The sequence below is a fragment of the Leptonotus elevatus genome, chromosome 10 (assembly GCF_054856555.1).
Source record: "Leptonotus elevatus isolate MCC_2025b chromosome 10, RoL_Lele_1.0, whole genome shotgun sequence".
NCBI classification, from domain to species: Eukaryota; Metazoa; Chordata; class Actinopteri; order Syngnathiformes; family Syngnathidae; genus Leptonotus; species Leptonotus elevatus.
In genome coordinates, this window is record NC_141248.1 from 12,336,058 (window position 1) to 12,357,656 (window position 21,599).

The window sequence follows — 21,599 nt, forward strand, 5'->3', positions numbered from 1 at the left end:
AACAGTAATTTTATCAAATGTCTCCTAGGGGGCTCCCTGCGGTTTATCATCGGATTTATGGCAAACGAGAAGAGGGCCAGCAAATTGTTAGTCCGCTCGCTGCGTCGTCATAACTGCCCACATTTAGAGCCGCGTTATCATTAATAATGCACTTGACATTCGGGCTGCTTTGTCATGCGCTCGCGCACATAAACGAGGTGAAACAAGAGGGAAGCTTTCCACACGCTGACAGCAGCAGGAGGTGGACTCAAGAGAGCAGCTGCCTGCTGCAAACACACGCGCGCGCACACGCACGCACACGCACACACCAGGTGGACCATCATCATCACCACCATCATTATCATCATCATCATCATCATTATTAGCAGAGTGATTGTTTGCACCGTGGAAACAAAAAGTCCATCAGGCCATGTTGAAGCTACCTTCTGCTTCACAGTGACAATTAGGGTCATCAGGCTGGCTGAATATTGATTTATCAGCTTCGCACCTAATCCCCTTTTGACAGCTGCCACCAACAGCTGATTGAGCCAATTAGCCAAAGTCTATTTGAATGCAGTAAAAAAGAAGGGGGGGGGGGGTGAAGTGTCACTCTGTGTCATGAGGTACAGAAACTCAAGTTAGCTCGGTTGCGTAATTACGCACGGCGCGTGTCGGAAGTCGTCAAGTATTGTATTACTCACGCTCAGAGGCCATGGTGATGACGGACTCCGTGGTAGCGTGGTACTCATCCTCCTCCATAAACTCGTCCTGGGAGGACGCGTCTCCCTGGAAGTCGTGATGGTCCAGGAGCTGCTGGAGCGGGGGCGCCTTCGGCAGCAGTTGGTTGACCACCTCCCGGCTGATGTTGGGCGCCTGCTTCAGACGCAGCTTGCTCAAGATCTGCGACTTGATGGTCTCCAGCCTCAGCACTTTGCTTTGTTCCCTCCAAACGCAGGCGGAGCACTCGTGGGAACCGGCGTCCTCGTCCAGGAGCGACAGGCCGGCATCCGTGGGCGTCTCGCTGGCGGGAGGCATCAGAAGATTGGGCTCATCGCTCCCCGACTGTCCCAGGGAAATGAGCACCATCAAGCACAATAAGAAGTTATACCTCGACATGACGATGCGTGGACACCAGGCAATGCAACTTTTTTTTTTTTTTTTTTTGCTTGTTTCCTTTTGTTGTTTAACTCACGTTACCAGTTAAATCCCCTCTCTTGGCTGTGCGTCGCTCCTGTCCTTATAACAGAGTGGCATCTAATCCAACACCAAGAAGTTGCGTTTTGCAGTGCGGAGAGAACAAAAAAAAAAAAAGGAAGAAGTGCGTTCCAGTTTGTCTTTATTGCAAGTTGAGCAAATCTCAATCTGATGAACGTATAGCCCGATCACGTGTAGTATGATGGTTGTTTTTGGCGTCGTCTGTACTAGTTTCAGTCCATGGAGGTGTGTGAGTGTGCAGAAGTGTCACTGGAAAATGTGCAAGTGCGGTCAAAAAGGGTGCTCTTTATATATCTCAGCTGCCCGCTGTCGTCATCCGTCTCCATTGGCTAAGATGGCAACAAAAGGCTTTTAGGTCTGTCACCAAGTCAAGAGGGACAGAGCGGAGGGTGCAAGGTCTCTTATTAGACAGAATTATTATATATAATCGTGTCATATGTCGCGTTTTTTTAAACAAGGTATGACATTTTTTTTTCTCACTCTTTGTTTGATCACGTGTTCCAGTAAGTCTCTCTATGGTCTTCTGAGCAAATAATCAAATTATTTTTTAATTAATTTTAAGTTTATCTCCTTGCAGCCAAACGAATGATCAGATTCATATCTTTGTCAGATGAGGAGTCAAAATGATGCTGACTCAGTTAACATGTTCATTCACAATGATAATATTTTTTTTTTAATTGGCACACACACAAAATAAAAAAATAAAATAAAACAATGGTTAATACTTTAATAGGTCCATACTAAACATTTCCAAGGGTCAATTATTTATTTAACCAATTTTCATTCCCATTCAGTCTCATAAACTTTGGACACAAGAGCTCAATACGTGCATGAAATGTCGGGATTTGTTTTAAATCGAGCATACTAAAAGTTACTAAATGTGGAAGATGCTTCCAATACATGCTGACCGGTTTTGCCTTCAGTGCATGTGGCATCATTGACCCACTAGTGACATCTACTGGGGAAAAAGAATGACGTGCCTTCACTTTCAGAATACTGATTTTCTGTGCTGGTAGATCACTCATTTGACTCAATAGTTTCACAGATAGGAACACCAACGCCATTCATGCAAAACGACTACTTGTCATAAAATTAACTTTTAATATTTATTCTGGAATTCAAGCCAACCCAATAATTTACATTTATTGAAATCTGAAGTGATGAAGCCAGGAGTCAAGTCACAGAAGAGTATGCTTCCAACTGAGGTGCCAGATTGCTGCTGAAAAATAATAAAATTGCCCTTTCAGTAAGTATTTACTTCTTTTTTATTTGAATATTATTATATAATGAGGCTGTTTTTATTAGCATGTATGTGTTTGTGTGCCACTAGTGGCACACAAACACATATGATGTTTTATGATGGGTTACTATAGGGATAGCTCATGAGAAGCCATGTATTATTCAAATGAATCATCATTATGGAATCCCAGTTGAGTGATAGGTGCCAATGTAATTTGATTCTGTATCTCCGTCTAATTTAACCAGATAACAAACCAGATTGGACTGGTGCTATTTTTACCTTGTGTTTCTACGGTTCTAGATGAAACTTTGCCCCTTTGTACTTATAAAAATATATATTTTCATTTCAACTGATTTGTTTCAGTTTTTCAGGTGACATCTCTTCTTTTTTTCTTTCACTCGAGGCCTAATTTCAAAATGGGGATCATCATATGATGACTCCCAAAACACAGTAGAGCACGTGGAGTCATAATATCAACATGAATCCATCCGTATTGTCCTCCTTAGGGTCATGAGTAACTTGGGCAAGAGGCGGGATGCATCCCTGAACTTGTTATTAATCGCAGGGCCCATACAAACAAACAACCTTCGCACTCACGTTCACACTTATGGGCAATTTAGAGGCTTGTGCCCCTGTTGCTGTGTTCGATAAATTAGGCCGGTCATTCTGAACTATTGGCATTGGACTTTGGATCGCTGTAATTGGGTTTGTGAGGATTATTTTGATTTGTAAATGTGATGAAAAGTCGTTTGACTAATATAACATGAATCTGCCTGGTGTGTATGCTAGTCTTTGGCAAATGCAAAATACAATACGCCATTTGTTTTCACCATGGAAGCGTTACATTAAGAAAATATATTTAAAAAAAGCCTGGATGTTCAGAATTGAATAGCTAGAACAGTCTTGAGGTTAATGCTGTTGGCTTGGTCTTTGATTTATAAGCACAATTTACCACCATAAATGCTTTATTTAGAATAGCTTTTATATCTTATATAAGAACAGATCTTTATTATTTCCAAATTGGTTTTGAAGTAACATAATTCTGGTTAGCCAATTACTCAATAATGAAGGTTTACTTTTAAACTATTTAGAACTTTTGAACAAATTTAGTCTACCTGTTACTCCGAAGGAGTTCGTTGTGGTTATGGATGGTATTCCTTATGGAATTTTGCTTCTTTTGAAAGTGGTGGAAAGAACAGCCTGTTTGCTTAATTTGGACCCCAAGACGACTTCAATAAGGCAACATTTGTCTAATTACTTCTTTGATGAAAAAAAATAAAGATATTGTTTCAAAGAGATATTTCTACAGCTGGTTTCTCGGTCTAGTTTTGTTGACAATTAACACTGGGAAAACTTCTCTTCCATACAACTATCCTTTAAACAATAAAGTAAAGGACATTTTTTTAATTAAAATTGTTAAAATTATACATATCAAAAAGTAACTTGTTAGATTCAAGAAAGACATTTGTGTTGATTGTTCATTCTGAAAGATGCTCCCTGAAACAATAATCAGCTTATTTTGGCATTGTCCTTATACCAACAAATTCTGGAAAGATGTGTCTTGATTTATTATTGATCATATCGACTCTGATTTTAGTCATTTACATTTCTAATGACTATAGTAAACACAATTTTGGGGGAGAAAATGTGTTTCTTATACGTTTGATAATTATTTTGGCGAAATTTCATATACTCGTACACAAATCCAAAGTTAGTCATTCAAAACCATTGTTTTAGGCTTTTGAAACGGACACAACTCTTTTTTTGTTTTTGTATTAATTACTCCTGTTTTCTCTTTGTTTTTTGGTTTCTCTCTATTATTAACTTTGTCTGTTTCAAAACTGTTAAATAAAAAGTCATTTAAAAAACAAAACATGTTATGAAGTTCGTAGGCGTCAGATTGTCCCTGGCGGCTTTCCGTACGTAACTGGGCTGGGCTTTGTCATTGCACTGTTACTTACTTAGCACCGCTGACTGTCTTCTTACTGTTGCGTAGGAGAAACTCGCACCGACCGAGCTCGGAGGTGTCTGTCTTACATAAACACCACTTGTAACAAAAAAAAAAAAATGCTTTCAGTCACTGTGGACAACAATGGGTCTCCAAAAAAGCGGACGCACTCGCGTAGCGAGGATGAATCACTCCGTAGCATCATAAAGGAGGTGAGCGGAGAGAAAGAGTCCGCGGCTTTTTTTGTGTGTGTTTAGAATGCAACTCGAATGTGTCGTTTGGTTTCTCGAAATAGTTCAACGTCACGTGATGTAATCATCGACAAACTGAGCATTATTTTAGTTGTAAATGACGTCTTCCGTGAGCGAGAACGTATCGTATTTCAACCTACTTCCTCATACCAGCTAGCTGTGCTGCTGTGTTGTGACTAATGCTCAGATGCTAAGCGCTGTGCGTGCGTGTGTGTGTGCGCTCGCCAGGCTGAGAGCTCATCCAGGCGTCTGACACGAAGCGACAGCCGACCGGGGACCTTGAAGAGGAGGCCTGACAGTCAGGTAAGGAGAGCAACGGATCGTTGTACTGGCCTCAAACAAATCCGTAGAATCAAGATAAGCGTCACTCATTTGGAGTTTGTGAGCGCAGAGCTGTGCGAGGTGTGTCATAAAAGTTCCAGGACTTGTATTTATACTATATTCACACACACTCAAACTATGAGGTTTCCCCTTCCGTGTGGCCCAGATGATCAACCAACAAAAGATCTTGTGTTTGGTTTGGTCAATGCATTGAGCATCTGACAGTTCCTGGCTGAAAGAACATTGCTGTGCAGGAGCAACCTCCCTAGTGACTTGACCTGGTTCAATGTGCCCCCCTTTCCCAAACTCAAGGGGGTCAACAATCGCCCCCGTTTTAAAAATGTGGACAAGGGGAATGTTTATAGTTTGGATATGATTTTATGGCCACAGTTCTGAAGACTTGAACACACCCTGTTGACCATTTAGTTGGGAACACCTTTTCAGCCTAATGCTTTTTTTCCTCGACCTTTATTGAACCAAGGCAAATATTCTACACTAGAACAAAATATCACAAAAAGTTCTGAGTCTCTTCAATTGTGCCGTTTTTTTTGTTACTTATACCTTCTGTAGTGCCATCTAGTGGAAGACCATTTAATTAGTATAGATGCCTTTTTTTCTGTTTGAGGACTGGATTACTGTAATTCCTGTTGCATATATTTTAACTAACATTTACTTAAAATGTTTTTCTTTCAGCAGTCGGACCAGGACCTCTCAATAGGACTCCCAGAAATGGTGACTATCTTTGTTGTCATTTCTGTAATGTCTCTGATGAGGCTTCTTCTTGTGAGCTTGTTAAGCGCACACTCGCGCCCACACGCCGCCACGTGAGTGCAGCCCACGCTGATTTTGTTACTGTCCGCCGTGTAGCTGGAGCTGCAGGCCAGCTACGACGAGGCGCTGCAGGAGCTGCGTGGGTTGGAGGTGGAGCGCGAGGCTTTGTTGTTCCAGGTGGACGTCCTGCAGGACACGCTGGAAGGTGTGGAGGAGCTGCTGGCCGAAACCCAGAGGGAAGCCGGACAGGCTAATGCGGTACGTGGTGCAAATATGGGGTAGTTGATAGTCAAGAGTTGACTTTGTGACAAAAAAAAAATCATATGCCTGTTTGCTTTCAGGAGCTGGCGCGAGAGCGGGAGGCCAAGAGGAAACTGGAGCGTTTGGTCCACTCGCTAATGCAGGAAGTGGAGACATTAAAAGAGGTCATGTGATATTTGAAAGGAAACTTTGAAATGGTTACGGAAATACTGGGGGTGTCATAATTAGTTAAATTTTGAGTTGATTTCAAGTTCCTTTATCAACACTAATTTTTTTTAATGCGCGATTGACCGCCCCTTGCTTGGTAAGTCTGTACTGGGGGAAATCCCAACGCAGTCCACGTCAAAACTTAGCAGTAATAAATTTAATAATAATACTTATATTTGTGGAGACTGGCGTCAAGTTGTATTTTACCATTTTAAAAAAATTTGCAGAATTTCACAAGTTACGTCATGTTAAAGATTAGAAAGCTTGATATGAAAAGAAAAATACGCTGAGCTGTCACCAATATCTTACAAATTCAATTATGCCATCTAGTGGCAGATATATTACCTCAACACAAATTAATATCACACTTGTTTTTTACAGTGCAGTCCATCTTTTTTAACTCAATTTAATGAATTATGAAATTACTGTATCAATGACTAAAAGATGCAGATATTTCTATTAATTTAACATTTTTCTTCACTTTTGTTAACAAAAGTATGACAATTTAGAGAAATGTTTTTTTACATTTAGAACGAAAAATTTGCAATTAATCCTTATTAAAAAATGTAATCGCCAGACACCCTTTATATATATATGTATATATATATTTCCTTTTCTTGATCCGCTGTACAAATGAGTTAACTGCGTTCCATTCGTCACACCTAGATGTAATAATTACAAAAAAATTATTTATTTATATATATATATATATATATATATATATATATACACACAAGAAAGAAAGAAAGAAAGAAGAGTCCAAGTATGTCGGTAACTGGTTGTTGACATTTTGCTTTCTCTTCACAGGAAAAAGATATCTCTCTCCATGAATCTGAGGACACAAATGAGACTGAAGTGGACGCAGAGAGACCAGGACATCAAATGAACGATCCCACCAAGGAAGCCACTCAATCCACCTTTGCCAGCGAAGCGGCCGCTGCGTCGGAGGACGTATGTCTGAAGGGAGATGAAGGGGCCGTCGTGACCAAAGTCAAGTGGGTGGCCAACAGCGCCCCCTCCCTGTCACTGGACGACCCGCTCGGTGAGGACGGGGTGCACCGGAGGCCTTACGAAAGCGGCAGCGAAGGCGGGCAAGACCCATCCCCGGACAAGAGCGACTCGGACACGGCGAGTACGTACGAGGACGCATCTGCCGAGACCCCCGAGCAACATGACGTGCCGGACGCGCCTTTGGAGTTGCCTCCTGACGGGGATAACTGCGTTGTGTCTTAATTTATTCACCTTTTTCAATGCTACCAGTCTCAGGTGGTTCACGAGCTGATACTTCATCTTATTCTGTCATATTTTACGTGTCTTACTTCAAAAAAATATATATATATACTTTTTCACAAAATGTTTGTTAGCTGCGGCCTAAACAAGAAATAAAAGTTTATTTGTATACAGTGAAACTAAGTCAAACCCCGTAAGTACACTGACTTGTCTGCAATATGGCTGCAGTTCGGGCTTGTTTTTGGGAGACCAGGCCGAGATGCTTGTATTTGGTGATTTATTTCATTTTTTTTCTCCTTAGTCCAGTTCTACAAGTAAGGGAACCACTATTTATTCACTGCCTGACTGAGTGACTTTAAAGGGAAAGCAGTTGTGTTTTTATGTCTTTTCTATCATTGAGTGGAAATTGGCTGCATTTGCACTTTTCACAAGTTTGTGCTTTGAAAACATTCCCTTTGGAACCAAATGTCAGTGAGGGAGACTGCATGGTTGCACATTTGCAGTCCATTTTTCATGTCTGATTGCTGTAAACCTTTTTTTTTTTTACATCTTTTGGGAGCTGTTGCTTGCATGAAGATCGGTTTTATTTCCACATGGCACATACGATCATCTTTAGACCATCTAAAACACTGTTTTGCAAATATAACACGTCATGGCGATTCATTTTGATCATATTTTAAAGAAAAATATTTAAAAGTGAGGTTGCAATTCCATGAACACATCACATCTTTATACTTATGGATGCTAATGCAATGAGCATGCATTTTGTGAACATTTCTAGTTTTTGTATATTTAGTCAACATGGATTGTTTTTGTCCTAATACTTGATGAGCCATGCAACAACATGGATTGTTTTTGTCCTAATACTTGATGAGCCATGCAAAAGCTCTGATGACTGTTTTTGATGCTGTCTGCCACAAAATCACTGGCATTGTGTTGCTACAGTAGTGCATTCGCTCAAGTTCGTTTGTCATTACACTATCAAAGGTTCATGTTTTTAGCAACTCTGACCGAGGATGTTTTGCTTTAAGTTACTCGGTTTAGAGACTTTCAAATAGTTTCCTTCAACATGCTAACTCACAACTGTCATATCTCTGGAGTTATCAAATCATACGTTTTTGTTTGGGGTTTTTTTGACAGGAAAAATGTAAAATATATATTCTTGTAAGTCAATTTTTTGCATCTGAATAATTTTGAGAGAAAAAAACGTTTATCTGTGAGAGTGACGGGCTTGTGAATACTGAACGGAAATTTAGGAATAAAAGGACTTGATCAAGTTGAATTGCTTTGTTTTAATTGGCAAGAAAATACAGAACCTCCATGTCAAAATGTGTTATGACAAAACCAAAATGTTCATTACATTTCAACATTAGTTTGTAAATCAAATGTAAGTTAAAAAATGTTTAACTCAAATGCTTTAGTTGATCATGCTGTAACATATTTGTCCAACAGGTGGCAAACTAGAGCTAGAAGGCAAGCAGATTAGCCTCCGCCTAACATTTACAGTGTAATATCATGCAGCCATCAGAAAGCCAAATATGATTAATATGGTGTAGAAAACCACTTAACACAAAAACGTGCACATTTTACAAGTCTACGTTTTATTGCAATGTTCTCAGTAGCTGTATATTAATGGATACGAAATATCAAAAAAGTCCCTTTTCTTTTTTCAAGTTGAGTTGTCTCCATTTTGGCAGGTTTGCAAATTCGTCTTTGGTGATTCCAAATATGTGCCAGAAGTCGGAGTCAGTCAGATATTTCTGAAAAACAGTCAACAAAATACAAGTGTACATTTTGGAGGCTTGTGGCTTTCTGCTAGTGGATTTATTTGTTTCATGTCACCCTGTAAATAAAGTTACGCACCTCTTTCTGGGTGGGGTCCACATTTCTAGGCAGCTCACTGACAAGCTTTTTGACTAAAACCTCAGCAGGAAAACACTGAAAGCTTGCATCATTTTCAGAACTGGTGTAAACCTAGAAAGTGACGGCAAACAAGCTTATTAACTTGCCAAGTCAAACATCTTTGAGTGAGTGTACAGTACATACATTAAAAACATCAACAAGTGATGATACTTTCCCCAGCTCCTTCTTCAGTTCCTCATAGCTTTTCCATTCCTGCCAATTAAAAACAAGCAAGTTTTAGTTTTAGTTTTTTTTAATGCTGAATTTTACTCAATGGCTTCACGTTTCAGTGAAAACCTGCTTACATTCCATTTGTAAGGATCCCAAGCAGTGAACCAGCCAGTGAAAGTGGGCGGCTCGAACCCTTGCTTGATTAAGAGGATAGGGGTGTCAGGATCTCTGCCGCCCGGGTGCGTGTGCAGGTACTCCTGACTGGTTAGCATGGCCTCCTTGCGTTCTACTCTGTTGGCCTCCTTACCAATCCACAGAAACACCTAATATGGTCAAATAAGCATTATAATAAGACAATAGTGTGATTATTTGGTATGACCCCCCCCCCCCCCCCCCTCCCTACCTGGTCCCACGTGTCTAGTAACATGACATCTTCTTCATTGAGGTCGTCCTGTGTGAACTGGGCCACCTCGGTCGCAACGAAACGGCCCGTCTTGTTGGAGCATTCGAACAGGCGTGGCTCGTGGTCCAGAACCGTCCGCTGCAGCCTGTGGACACACACACGCATACACAATGGCATGGTCAAAAGAGCATAGACACACCCCCACACCCCCCCACACACACACACACACACACACACACACCCCCCCCCACACACACACACACACACACACACACACACACACACACACACACACACACACACACACACACACACACACAGTGAGCCACATTCTATGTCAGGGGGTCAGTAACCTTTACTGTCAAAAGAGCCATTTTTGGCCAAATTAAGAAGAAGAAAAAAATCTGTCTGGAGCCGCAAAAACTTAGAAAATTGTGATGAACTAAACAGTATGGACATATTATGGGAATTTTATGCCTCTCACCTTCCTTTTTGGGACATTTTACGGCTATTTTGGGACACTCTGCCTTTTTACTATAAATCTTCTGACATTTTTGGCAATTTTGTGGACATATGGCAATTTTTTGAATTTCTTTTATTTTTGGACATTTTATAGTTACTTTTTAAACATTTTTTTCTGCTTCAAAAAAATAATAAATTTCTGACATTTGTTGGCAATTTTGTGTACATCTTATGGCAATTTTTGGTATTTCTTTTATTTTTTGATATTTTATAGTTTTTGAATGTTTTTTTCTACCTTTTTTATAATGAATTTTCAGACTTTTTTGGGGGCAATTTCAAATATCAAATAATTTCCCCAAAAAAATTGTGGTAATTTCTTTTTCTTTTTTGACATTTTGGTTAATTTTAAAACATTTTATTTTCTGCCGAACTGCATAACATTTGGGCAATTTTGTGTACATTATAATCTATGGTAATTTTATGCTCATATTGGACATTTTATGTTCACTTTTTGGCCCTTTTTAGGTATTTTTAAAAACTTTTTCACTGACCTTTTGTCTCTTTTTCTAACAACTTACAAATTTGGACTGACATTTTTTTGAATATTTAATTATAAATTTTTTAAAAATCTAAATCTTTAATTCATTCAAAGAATATTTCATCTAAAAATTAAAATAAATGTTTAAAAATAATAATAATTTTAGCGTTCCACAGAGAGTCTCAGGAGAGGGGCTGAAGAGCCACATGTGGCTCCGGGGCCACAGGTTGCAGAGCCCTGTTCTATGTGCCTTCACCAGTCTGAACATGGGAGTTCTGGTTACTATTGCGTTTCTGGAATATCAATTAAGCAGCAAAATCTACCTGTTTCTATCCATCTCAGTGGGTGGCCATTTTGCCACTTACTGGCAACTGAAAATGACTGTGATGTCATTTTCAGTTGCCAGTAAGTGGCAAAATAGCAGCTTGCTAATGTCACATGACCAAACTAAAAAAACAGGCTACACCCGTTTTCTGAGTTTGGTCATGAGACATTCGCAAGCTGAGCCGTGATTAGTTGTTATCTGTCATTTGTAACCGACAGCAAGTGGCAAAATGGCCGCCCCGAGATGGATTAAAAACAGGCCCCCTTTACCTCTTGTCACTGGCATATGGAGCCTGTCCTCCGAGCATCTCCCAGAATTCCAAAGGCTCGTGACCCTCTGCAACAATCTGTCCATGCGAGTTGTGTCCAACGACTGAGCTGATCTCCTTTGCCATGTCCCGCTCATCTCCACTTGCTCCCTACAAATACCAAATGTCGTTGGTTGGTTCCTTAATGGTGTCACCATTGTTACATTTACAGGGGTGCTGCGCACCTTTCCACACCACAGATAATGTCCAATCTGACTCTTGAGCAGAAACACGTCATTGGAGTTGAGTGAAGAGGCCAGTGCTGGAACCTCAATTGCTTTCGTATTGGAGGGCTCATAACCATGAACCTGGAACAGCCGCACTGGTGGGTCTGGGTCAGAGAGTCCTTTTCTGGATGAGCCCCCCTAACATAAAAGAGGGGGTCACATACATTATAGGGGGTAGAAACTGAATCCCACTGAGATTCTATTCAACAATAATATGTTCGATATAACCCCACAAGCCTAAACATGGTACTCTAATTAATATTGTGTTTGTGGAATACGAATTAAACTGCAAAATTCACCCTTTTTTTTAATCCATCTCAGGGGGCGGCCATTTTGTCACTTGTCAAATGAAAATGGCATCACAGTTGCTCAAGTAACAACCAATCATGGCTCCCCTGCTTTCTTAGTTTGGTCATGTGACGTTTGCAAGCTGAGGCGTGATTGGTCGACACCTGAGGGGCAATACAAGGTAAAATGGCCGCCCCCGAAATGGATTAATATTAATCAGACTACCATGTGTAGACTAGTGGCGCTAAATAGAACACACTGTATTATTGTCAAGAACATTTTTGACTTTGAGACACGTGTTCACATTCATACCTCAAATATGACCATTTTGCCTTTGAAAATGGTCAAAAAGTGTCTCGGTTCTTTGCCCATGGTTACTCTCACTTGAACCGGCGCCCCGCCGTACATGTGGTCCATATCTATGGCGTGAAGAGCAGACGCTGCCATCTCATCCTGTGTGGCATGGCGGCCCTAAAATAGCGTGCGATGATTAATTCAACCTGCGAAGACGAGTTGGTGTTGGAGCCTCACCTGCCAGTTGTAGAGCAGATAGCTGTGCTTGTTGTTCACCATGTAAGTGTAGAGGATCAAGTAGCAGTCGCCTCCGTAGAAGTAGCCATGACGTTGAGGGTCCACGGGCATGAGTTCCAGATTCTCAATTCGCCAAACCTGAGTGCAATTGCAGTCACTTGATCATTTTCAATCATGGCTCGGACTAATAGATACTGTGACATCACTTTTATGGATTTATTTAAAAGTAAAAATAAAAGGTTATTCGTGGTATTATTACCAGGTCTGCCATTTAAATTGTTGCTAATAAAAATTAAAAAAAAATAAAAATTAAAAAAATAATAAAATAAACTGCCATTGACGGCTATAAACGTAAACATTTTACTTTAACTATTTTTATTAGTTTAACACTTTTTTCCATTTTTGCTAACAAGAGTATGAAAACCTAGAATTGTTTTTATTGTACATTTACAACAGATATAAAATTTGTGATTAATCACAAGTTAACTAGTGAAGTCATGTGATTAATTACGATTAAAAAGTTTAATCACCTGACGCCCCGAATTTGTAATAATTTTTTTCTCTTTTTTATTTTTTATTCATTCACTGCCATTGATGGCTATAAATGTCAAAAAATTATTGTAACTATTTTTATTAGTTTAACATTTTTTCCCACTTTTGTTAACAAGAGTATGAAAACCTAGAATTTTTTCATTGTACATTTCGAACAGATGTCAAATTTGTGATTAAACTTGAGTTAACTATTGAAGTCATGCGATTAATTACATTTAAAAAATTTAATCGCCTCTTGCCCCTACTTTTTAAAAAAATAATATTTATATATTTTTAATGAATTTATGACAGTGAATGAGTTAAACTGGAAATTATTTTTGAAAAATGAATCTTTATGTTTGTAACAACCAAATAAATAATATAGAGCAAACTTGTCATGACAGTCGGGGTCACCAACCTCCACTTGACCTGTGCCATCGTCCACCATCCTCTCTTGTGCGGCAATCTCTGGGATCTCGTGCATCAGAGAGACATCAAATTTCTCCTGAGTGACAGTAGCTAAAATAGTAAAGAAAACAATTATTTTAGGATTCTCTGGTTGTGTAATGTTGCAGAGAATGTTACACACCAACTTTGCCCTTTGTGTGCACTTTGCCCAGGCCTTGAGTCTGCTCCTTCACTGTCCACGTCTGGAAGAGCTGCTTGAAGAGAGCCGACTCGGCGCCGTCGTTCATCACCTCCACGTTTGTCGTGCTGGGATAGTTTTTTGCCTTGATGAACTCCTGAACACGCCAATCGCATATTGAGAAGATGTGACCATACTGTTTATATTGACAGCTGGATACGTGTTACTCACCAAAGCTCTGGTTATGGCCATCTGCCTCTCAGCTTTATTGGCCTTCTTCCCCTTCCATACAAATACTTTTGACCCGCCATGGTCCAGGATGTAGCAGTCCTGTACATATTTGGCCAGTAGTTGTTTACACCAAGTAACACCTTACTATCATGACCAACATTAACTCATTCACTGCCATTGACGGCTATAGATGTAACAAATTCATTTGAACCATTTCTATTAGTTTAAAAAAATGTCCACTTTTTTTGTCAACAAGAGTATGAAAACCTTTAAAAAAAAATTATTGTGCATTTAGAACAGATATAAAATTTGTGATTAATTAATTGTGAGTTTAATAAAATAAAATAAAAACTAAATGTGTTATTGCAAAATTGTTCATTTTATTTACAACAAATAATTGAATGAGATAAATGTATGCAAAAATTCCAACAAATAATTAGACATATTTATTTACAATAACAAAAATTGAATGAGATGAATTAAATAAATAAATAAATAATTAGACACAGATCGGCAGGTACTTTGCATTTTATACAAAATCAGCAATCGGTTGTATTGGCAAAATTCATAGAACAATTTCATCAAACACGGCCTCGTTCACTACAGGAATGTTCTGTCGTCCGATTGTTAATAATCCAAGGTTTCGCAGCATATTTAGTACAGTCGGATTTCCCCCCGCAAAATGTTTCCTAATATTTGTATTTATCAGACTTAGAACACCCCACCCTCTCCCCCCATATTACTTAGTCACATTTCCCCACGCCCACCCCTGCCAATTTTATTTTTTATTTATTTATTTTTCAAGGTGTGGGTTCGAGTTAGCATTTTTGTGAGAATTGTTAGGCTTTATTTGTTACTCTTTCTTTCTCAATGCATTTCAGTGGGATTCAATTATATGCAAATATTTGGTTGTCGACTGTACAGTAAATAAACTATTTAAATAGATTGGATAAGATTGGCCCGTCTTCTGATCGGATCGGAGATTAGTTAACTGATGAGTTAGCCGAAAGGCTTCCAAAATCCTGATCATGTAAAGCCTACAAATACAATCTCAACAATTTTATGAAAAATACTTAAATAAATGCAACAAATAATGCTCAGTGGGCTGAAAAAAAAACAAACAGAGAAAGCCCACGCCCTTCTAAGAGTCAATGGACCTTTTGAAGGCAAAGAAAGCAACTCACATTATTGTTGAGCAGTTCTTGAACCAGTGGTCTGCTAGCAACCTCTACGACTTGCATCTGGCCTTTAGCATCTGACACACTGGAAAAAGCGCACGCAAAGAGGAATCATCACACAGACAAGAAGAAACATTGAATAGCATTGTTCTGCGGGTGGAGGGGGGTGAGGGGGGGGGGGGCTTACTGGTAAAGAGTGAGTTTTCCCATTTGTTCCTGATTGGGGCCTGCGTCAGAAGCTCCGTCTGTCAAGTGGCCGCGTCGCTCCCCAAGAATGTTCGTCAGCATCTCCATAATGTCAGGAGAGTTTTCCTCGGCGTCGCCCTCGATAACCTTGATCTCCGCCCGACCTCCTCGTTCTCGGTCTCGGATGTCTTTGGCCAATAGCATACTCTTGAGGGTCAAGAGATAAATGTTGTGTAATCAGAGACTTTCAGTCTGAAATAATGTCATTGCTGCTGAGCTCTTGGCTTATTATTTGTGTAACAATGTGACTGTAATTACATTCTAGTATTTGTTTAATAATGCAGCAATTCTGTTTCGTACTCATGCAACAACACTTAACAACAATCGACTAAGCATTCATTTCTCTCCCCAAGTCAAGTGTCGTTGTGTCCTTGGGCAAGGCACTTCACATGCATTGCCTCCAGTGCTACTCACGCTGGTGTATGGAAGGTGCAAATGTTTGGTGGTGGCGGCTAGCTGTGGCTACTTAAGTAGCTTACCGCTTGAGTGCATGAATAATGTATCCATTCCATTGTAAAGCGTCTTTCAGAAAAGCGCTATATAAATCCGATGCATTATTATCATTATTATTATTAATTACCACGTTATAACGATGCAGGAAAAAACCCATGCTAATTATTTGTTATTACTTTTGAGTATTTTTCAATAATGCAGAAATTAGTCCTTACATATACTTGATATTATTTTTGACATATTAACTCATTCACTCCCAGCCATTTTCACAGAAGCAATTCCCTTCACTCCCGGCTGTTTTACTGGATTTTGACAGATTTTGCAAGGCCCACAGAATATTGTGTTCTATTGCTATAAAAAAAAAAAAGGAACCTACCAAAAGAAAGATTAAAGTATTTTCTTTCACCAGTAAAAAAGTATACTTCTATGTTTCCATTTTTCAGCTCATTAGCATTAGAATATAACTAAGTTTCATCATTATGCACGAATCTATTTAAAATTGTGAGTAATTGAGCTTTTTTTCAACATGGCCCTGGTTCATCTCCTTTGCTCTGCTGCCACTTGCTGGCCGTTTGTGTACTAACTACCATTTCTTCAACCGTTCTAAAAAAAAAAAATGTTTACTTATAAATACGTCTTTGGGACACTTAAAACATTTAAAATAGAACATATTTATACGTTTTTGGGAACAAATGAGTTCAGAGATGTGCATTAATGTTGTCATCACTACTAAATGCACTAACATTCATAACTGCTGGTAACAGTACTTACTTATTAGTACGGTACATCCATGTATTTAACAGTAAGTACTCAACTACGATGAAACAGCATGAATGCTTAAAAAAAAGTTTAACGATGGAGAATTTACGGAAGCAGCGCAAGGTCACATGCTCACAATAATCTTACTTTAAGTCTTTCCTGTTTGTTGCTCTTCGGTCCATTCCACTGGAAGATGGTCTTCCCGATGTCCAATAGAAACACATCCCCGAGGTTGAAGCTCTTCCAGCACAAGGCCACCTGAAACCAGTTGGAGCAGCGGCGGCGTGTGTACACAAGGCGCTCTGTGCTTCGGCGTTACATAACGCCGCTGAAATCCCGCGCTCACCTCTTTGGCCACCACCCGTTTCCTCCCTTTGACATGAAGCAGCCTCTTTATGTCGTAGGTGTTGATTTCGGTGTGCCTCATGCCTGACGCAACTCCGCCTTTCTTGTAGCTGCGGTAGACGACGCAGGGTGGGCAAAACCGCAGTAGTTACCTTAGTAGTAGTGACTGTTGTGATGGTACATCGTGTGATTTCTTTATTAATGCGATCCCTTCATAGTAACTATGTCGAGCAAAATAAAGACGAATATGTGCATATGTATTAACTAGGGATGTCAAAATTAGTGCGTTCATTTTTAGTTAATTTAAAAGGTTTAACGCCACAATTTTTTTTTTTTATGTGCGATTAACCTTACTTGGAAAGCCTGTACTGGAGGAATTCCAGTCGCAGCGCAGCAAACACGTCCACATTCAAATTTAGCAGTAATAAATTTAATAATAATGCATATATTTGTGGAGACTGGGGTCAAGTTGTATTTTACAATTTAAAAAATGTGCAGAATTTCACAAGTTAGTTAGTAATAAAGATTAGATAGCTCTTAATATGGAAAGAAAAACGCACAGCTTTGTCACCAATGTCTTACAAATGCAATTATGCCATCTAGTGGCAGAAAAATGACCTCCACACAAATCAATATTACACTCGATTGTTTTACAGTACGGTACATCTTGTTCATTTTAAATCAATTTGATGATTTATGAAATTACTGTATCAATGACTAAAAGTTGCAGTCATTAGTTTAACATGTTTCCACTTTTATGTTAAAAAAAAGTATGAAAACATTTCATTGTACATTTAACAGATATAAAATTTGTGATTATCATGAGTTAACTATTGAAGTCTTGCAATTAATTACGATTAAAAAATCTAATCACCTGACACCCCTAGTATTAACGGAATGTATGGTGTTCCACATGGTTCAATTCTGGGGCCTCTGCTGTTTTCATTTTATCTGCTCCCCCTATAGAGTTGAGTGATGGCAGTCGGCATCCTAGCTGCATGATTTGCAATGCCAAGTTAAGCAATTCTAGTCCATGTCTTGAATTGGAAAATATATATTTTTTTTATTTATTTATCATTATTATTATTATTATTTTAATTTTTCAGCGGTGAATGCACATCAAGGTCAAGAAGCACTGATCTAGGTTAAATTGTCCCCAAATTCCACTTCCACTCACATTATTCCCTGCTTGAAATATCCCTTGAACACATCGGACTCGTGATCCTGAACTTCTCTGTGTTGAACCGGCGTGGAACCCAAAAAGTCATCCAACTGTGTGGTGTAAACGGCAGCTGCACCCTGTTCATCCTGAGAGGACTGTAAGCCGATCCAGAAGTGGATGTCATAGTGCATGGAGCCTTTTACTTTCTGGGTCTGGAGATTCAAGAGTCATCCGGCAAGCATGTTAACAGAAAAGAACAAGATCTCAACACCACAAATGCTAGACTGATGATGGCGCCATTTTGTACTTACATGAAGAAGAACATAGCAATCGCCCTCATAAAAATGTCCCCATGCCTTCTCGGGGACTTGAACAAGCTCCATTTGCTGTTTCACAAAGAGAGGATGTCTGTTTCCCTCATTTCATTGTAAAAAGTAGTCATCACTGTTCTGGCAATATGTGAAGGGAAACTACACAAGTACCTCTATTCTCCAGATTATAATCCCAGGGGTGTGCGTTACGGCTCTAAATGTGTACTCCATGTTGCAGGCAGTTGTGGAAGGCCGATTTTGTTACTTGTTACTTTCACCTGTTCAAATAAAAACATCACCCGGGAGACGCATAAACAAATATCAACAAAACCAAGACAATGTTCAACAAACATACACATAGCGTAACATACCTTCAATCAGTGGAGTTTGGTTGACTTGATAACACAAAGTATTTCATTCAATGCAGCCAGCAACACAATTTGCATGCATTTGCGTGTTTCGGGACTTCACAAAGTTCTGCCCAATCACTGAGGATGACACGTGACCATGTAGGCAAATCGTTCAAAAAAGAGATTGACTTGAATTCAAATTTGAACACAACATACTTTTCTCCATTGCCACCTGGCTGTAGCTACAGGAGTGTTGGTATACTAAATGCAAATACAATTCTAAAACAAAAATAAAAAATAAATACATACAAATATACATGTATTCAGCTTTGTGGTCATTTCTTTGCTATGTGCTACTTTTAAAGGGACACATATTTACAAAATATTTTTATTAATTTATTTATTCATTATTATTATTGTAGAGTGTCTAGAAAAGCGCGATACAAATCTGATGCATTTATTATCATTATATTTTATATCTATAAATAATAACGTCATTACTTTTCAAGTACAATTAATAGCTTTAAAAAGACATTTTGCCACTCGCTGTCACAGCTGCTCAGTAAACGGGTAACCAATCACGGCTCACCCGTGACATCCGCAAACTGAGCCAAGATTGGTCGTTACCTGGGTGATGTCATCTTCAGTCGACAGCAAGTGGCAAAATGTCTTTTTAAAGCTATTAATTGTACATGAAAAATAATAAAGTTGTCACATTAACTCATTCACTGCCATTAACGTCAAAAATTCATTTGAACTATTTCCATTAGTTTAAAAAAAAATTCCCACATAGGTTAACAAGAGTATGAAAACCTAGAATTTTTTTCCCCCCAAATACAGATATAAAATGTGTGATTAATCGTGAGTTAACTATTGAAGTCATGCGATTAATTACAATTAAAAATTGTAATCACCTGACACGACTTAGATTATTAAAAATTCGGGGCGTCAGGCAATTACATTTTTTATCGTAATTAATCGCATGACTTCACGAGTTAACTCACAATCAATCACAAGTTTTATATTTGTTCTAAATGTACAATAAAAAAAAGGTTTTCATACTCTTGTTAACAAAAGTAGGAAAAATGTTTAACTAATAATGAATTTTTGACGTCTGTAGCCGTCAATGGCATATTCACATATTTATGAATGAAATCCATCTCACATGCACCCCAAATATCTGCATAGCTCAGAATCTGTATTCCTGTGCCCAAATCAAATTCTCCAAAATTACATTAGACTACCCGCGCCACTATTTAGACATAGTCCGAGCAAGGTAGGAAACTTAAATCCAACTTTCTGCCTTCAAATTGTCTTTCTGCTTGGGTGTATCTTTAAGGACAAATTGGCAAACAGGCGCAGAAAGCCTTGTGGCTGCATAAAAGTCAGCCATCTTTTTTGCATGCGCACGTGTGCTAAGCTGTAGCTCACCTGTGACCCACTATGGAAAACTGATGAATATATGATTTGAGTTCTTATTGTGAGTGACCAGCCAGACCCATCCGGAATATTCTTTAACACTTTTCATGCTTCTCATCTTACTTTTTACATACAAAGAAAAGAGAAGATGAGTGACAAGTTAAGCAACATTTCAGTCTTTTTCCATTTTTCCAGAACTTCTCCTCGCATGTGCCTCGATCGGAATGATGTCATGCAAGTTACTGGCCAAAATGAAATGAATGACACATCATTTTCAAGTTGAAACTAATGGAAAATGGTCATGGATCAACAGCATGAGCACAGTGGGTCAGGTGAGGCTTTTTTAAAAGTTAAAAGTGGAAAAAATACGGCATAACAAGGAGATCATTCCTTTCAGCTTTTTGATCTTCGAAGACTGCAGAAGGTGGAAATAATTACAGAGTAGCAGACTAACTTACTACTCACTCCAACTACTGTTTGGCTTCCTGCATTTGTCAGCCCTCTAATTGAAAGTACTGTGATCGGGAAAAGACAAGTAACAACCTAAATGTCTTTCAGCAGAACGAGTTAATCCATCAACATGTGACGTGGAGATAGCACGCTAACAAATGATACTTACAATTTCTCGACAGATTGGATCAAAATGTTTTGGCTTGTTCGGGATAGGTATACATCCTTCGTCGAAACATGTTACTCTGGCAACATGGGGCTTTTAAGATCATGGGCGGAAAGGCTATGATGACGTAAAGAACAGTGTTCTGTGATGTCATGCTGATCGCAGTCATAAGAGGATATATAAAGTGCGGCGGACCCTGTGGATTTGAAGGGGTTTTGACAGTCAAACATCTTAGAATTGAAGGAATGTCCGTCCATCCGTGTTCTATAAGCGCTTGTCGTCAGCCAGCCGATTTTGCGTGAAAAGCGGGATACGCCCTGGATTGGTCACTAGCCAATCACAAGAGATTCAAACTCAGAACTAGACATGAGCCGATGACCGGTTTGACAGTTACCGTGGTTTGCAAAAAGTCAATACTTGCTGTCACCGGTTGTAGCTGGCGCTAGTATCGCTGTCAATGGGTTGCCATGACAACGCCACTCTGTGATATTGAACTTTATTATTAGGTGTATTTATTTGCCTGAAAAAATTGCATATAAACATTTGTCATTTTGTTTTTTTTGGCCGTTTTGGGCCACTTAAATTGGATGGTGCGAGAAAGTTTGTGAGGCAAAAGAGAGAGAGAGAGAAGACTTGTTATCTTCAATTTATCGACAACTGGTTAACTGCAGGGCGCACACGGTATATTTATCGTGGTTCTTTACCGGGGTCGATACGCGAGTAATGAACTCTTCTTTTCTGTTCAGTAAACGAGCCGCCTCTGTGAAGTTATTTGCCCCCAATGAACTTTTTTTCCCTCCTCCTCAGCAAGCAGAGAGCAGAGAGCACAAAAAGG

The 21,599-nt window shown here is 39.2% G+C and overlaps 3 protein-coding genes across 7 annotated transcripts in view; 1 reads left to right on the top strand and 2 right to left on the bottom strand.

The window, feature by feature from the left end:
• LOC147167097 (growth/differentiation factor 11-like) overlaps window positions 1-3,641 on the bottom strand; it is a 28,360-nt gene extending 24,719 nt beyond the window's left edge. The window contains exons 1-2 of one of the 4 annotated variants that reach the window (XM_086086682.1): window positions 3,550-3,641; window positions 681-1,041 (exon numbers count right to left, since the gene is read on the bottom strand). In XM_086086682.1, the coding sequence (XP_085942808.1) occupies window positions 681-1,014 (334 nt within the window). In that variant the 5' untranslated portion in view covers window positions 1,015-1,041; window positions 3,550-3,641. Of the gene's footprint in view, window positions 1-680; window positions 1,584-3,549 lie in introns of those variants that run through there. The other 3 variants (XM_086086681.1, XM_086086679.1, XM_086086680.1) reach the window with 3 other exon arrangements.
• Window positions 3,642-4,259: 618 nt separating this feature from the next.
• LOC147167098 (uncharacterized) lies at window positions 4,260-8,705 on the top strand. Of its 2 annotated transcripts, none has more exons than XM_086086626.1 (6): window positions 4,260-4,594; window positions 4,862-4,936; window positions 5,651-5,686; window positions 5,822-5,983; window positions 6,067-6,150; window positions 7,001-8,705. In XM_086086626.1, exons 1-6 carry the CDS (start codon window positions 4,502-4,504, stop codon window positions 7,424-7,426), a joined length of 876 nt encoding a protein of 291 aa, XP_085942752.1. In that variant the 5' UTR covers window positions 4,260-4,501; the 3' UTR covers window positions 7,427-8,705. The 2 variants fall into 2 exon arrangements, with proteins under 2 accessions (XP_085942752.1, XP_085942751.1); XM_086086625.1 differs by having other exon boundaries at window positions 4,269-4,594; window positions 5,648-5,686.
• On the bottom strand, window positions 8,696-20,925 carry avil (advillin). The gene is made up of 21 exons (XM_086086623.1): window positions 20,768-20,925; window positions 18,751-18,867; window positions 18,551-18,657; window positions 18,380-18,454; window positions 18,084-18,280; window positions 16,908-17,016; window positions 16,709-16,819; window positions 15,291-15,496; window positions 15,110-15,188; window positions 13,926-14,024; window positions 13,698-13,851; window positions 13,527-13,627; window positions 12,578-12,715; window positions 12,359-12,517; window positions 11,717-11,896; window positions 11,494-11,642; window positions 9,900-10,044; window positions 9,631-9,819; window positions 9,470-9,538; window positions 9,287-9,397; window positions 8,696-9,183 (listed from the first exon to the last, which is right to left on the bottom strand). The coding sequence occupies exons 3-21, from the start codon at window positions 18,608-18,610 to the stop codon at window positions 9,070-9,072; spliced, it is 2,445 nt and encodes an 814-aa protein (XP_085942749.1). The 5' UTR covers window positions 18,611-18,657; window positions 18,751-18,867; window positions 20,768-20,925; the 3' UTR covers window positions 8,696-9,069.
• Between the last annotated feature and the right edge of the window lie 674 nt (window positions 20,926-21,599).

What these genes read in the sequence shown, in the direction of transcription:
- LOC147167098 (XM_086086625.1), top strand. Translation starts at nt 4,502, where the DNA reads ATGCTTTCAGTCACTGTGGACAACAATGGGTCTCCAAAAAAGCGGACG. An exon ending in AGAGGAGGCCTGACAGTCAG is followed by an intron (nt 4,937 to 5,647) that starts GTAAGGAGAGCA and finishes TTTTTCTTTCAG; the next exon opens with CAGTCGGACCAGGACCTCTC. An exon ending in CAATAGGACTCCCAGAAATG is followed by an intron (nt 5,687 to 5,821) that starts GTGACTATCTTT and finishes TCCGCCGTGTAG; the next exon opens with CTGGAGCTGCAGGCCAGCTA.
- avil (XM_086086623.1), bottom strand. Translation starts at nt 18,610, where the DNA reads ATGGAGTACACATTTAGAGCCGTAACGCACACCCCTGGGATTATAATC. An exon ending in ATTATCTGTGGTGTGGAAAG is followed by an intron (nt 11,643 to 11,716) that starts GTGCGCAGCACC and finishes TGGTATTTGTAG; the next exon opens with GGAGCAAGTGGAGATGAGCG. An exon ending in CACTTGTTGATGTTTTTAAT is followed by an intron (nt 9,398 to 9,469) that starts GTATGTACTGTA and finishes GTCACTTTCTAG; the next exon opens with GTTTACACCAGTTCTGAAAA.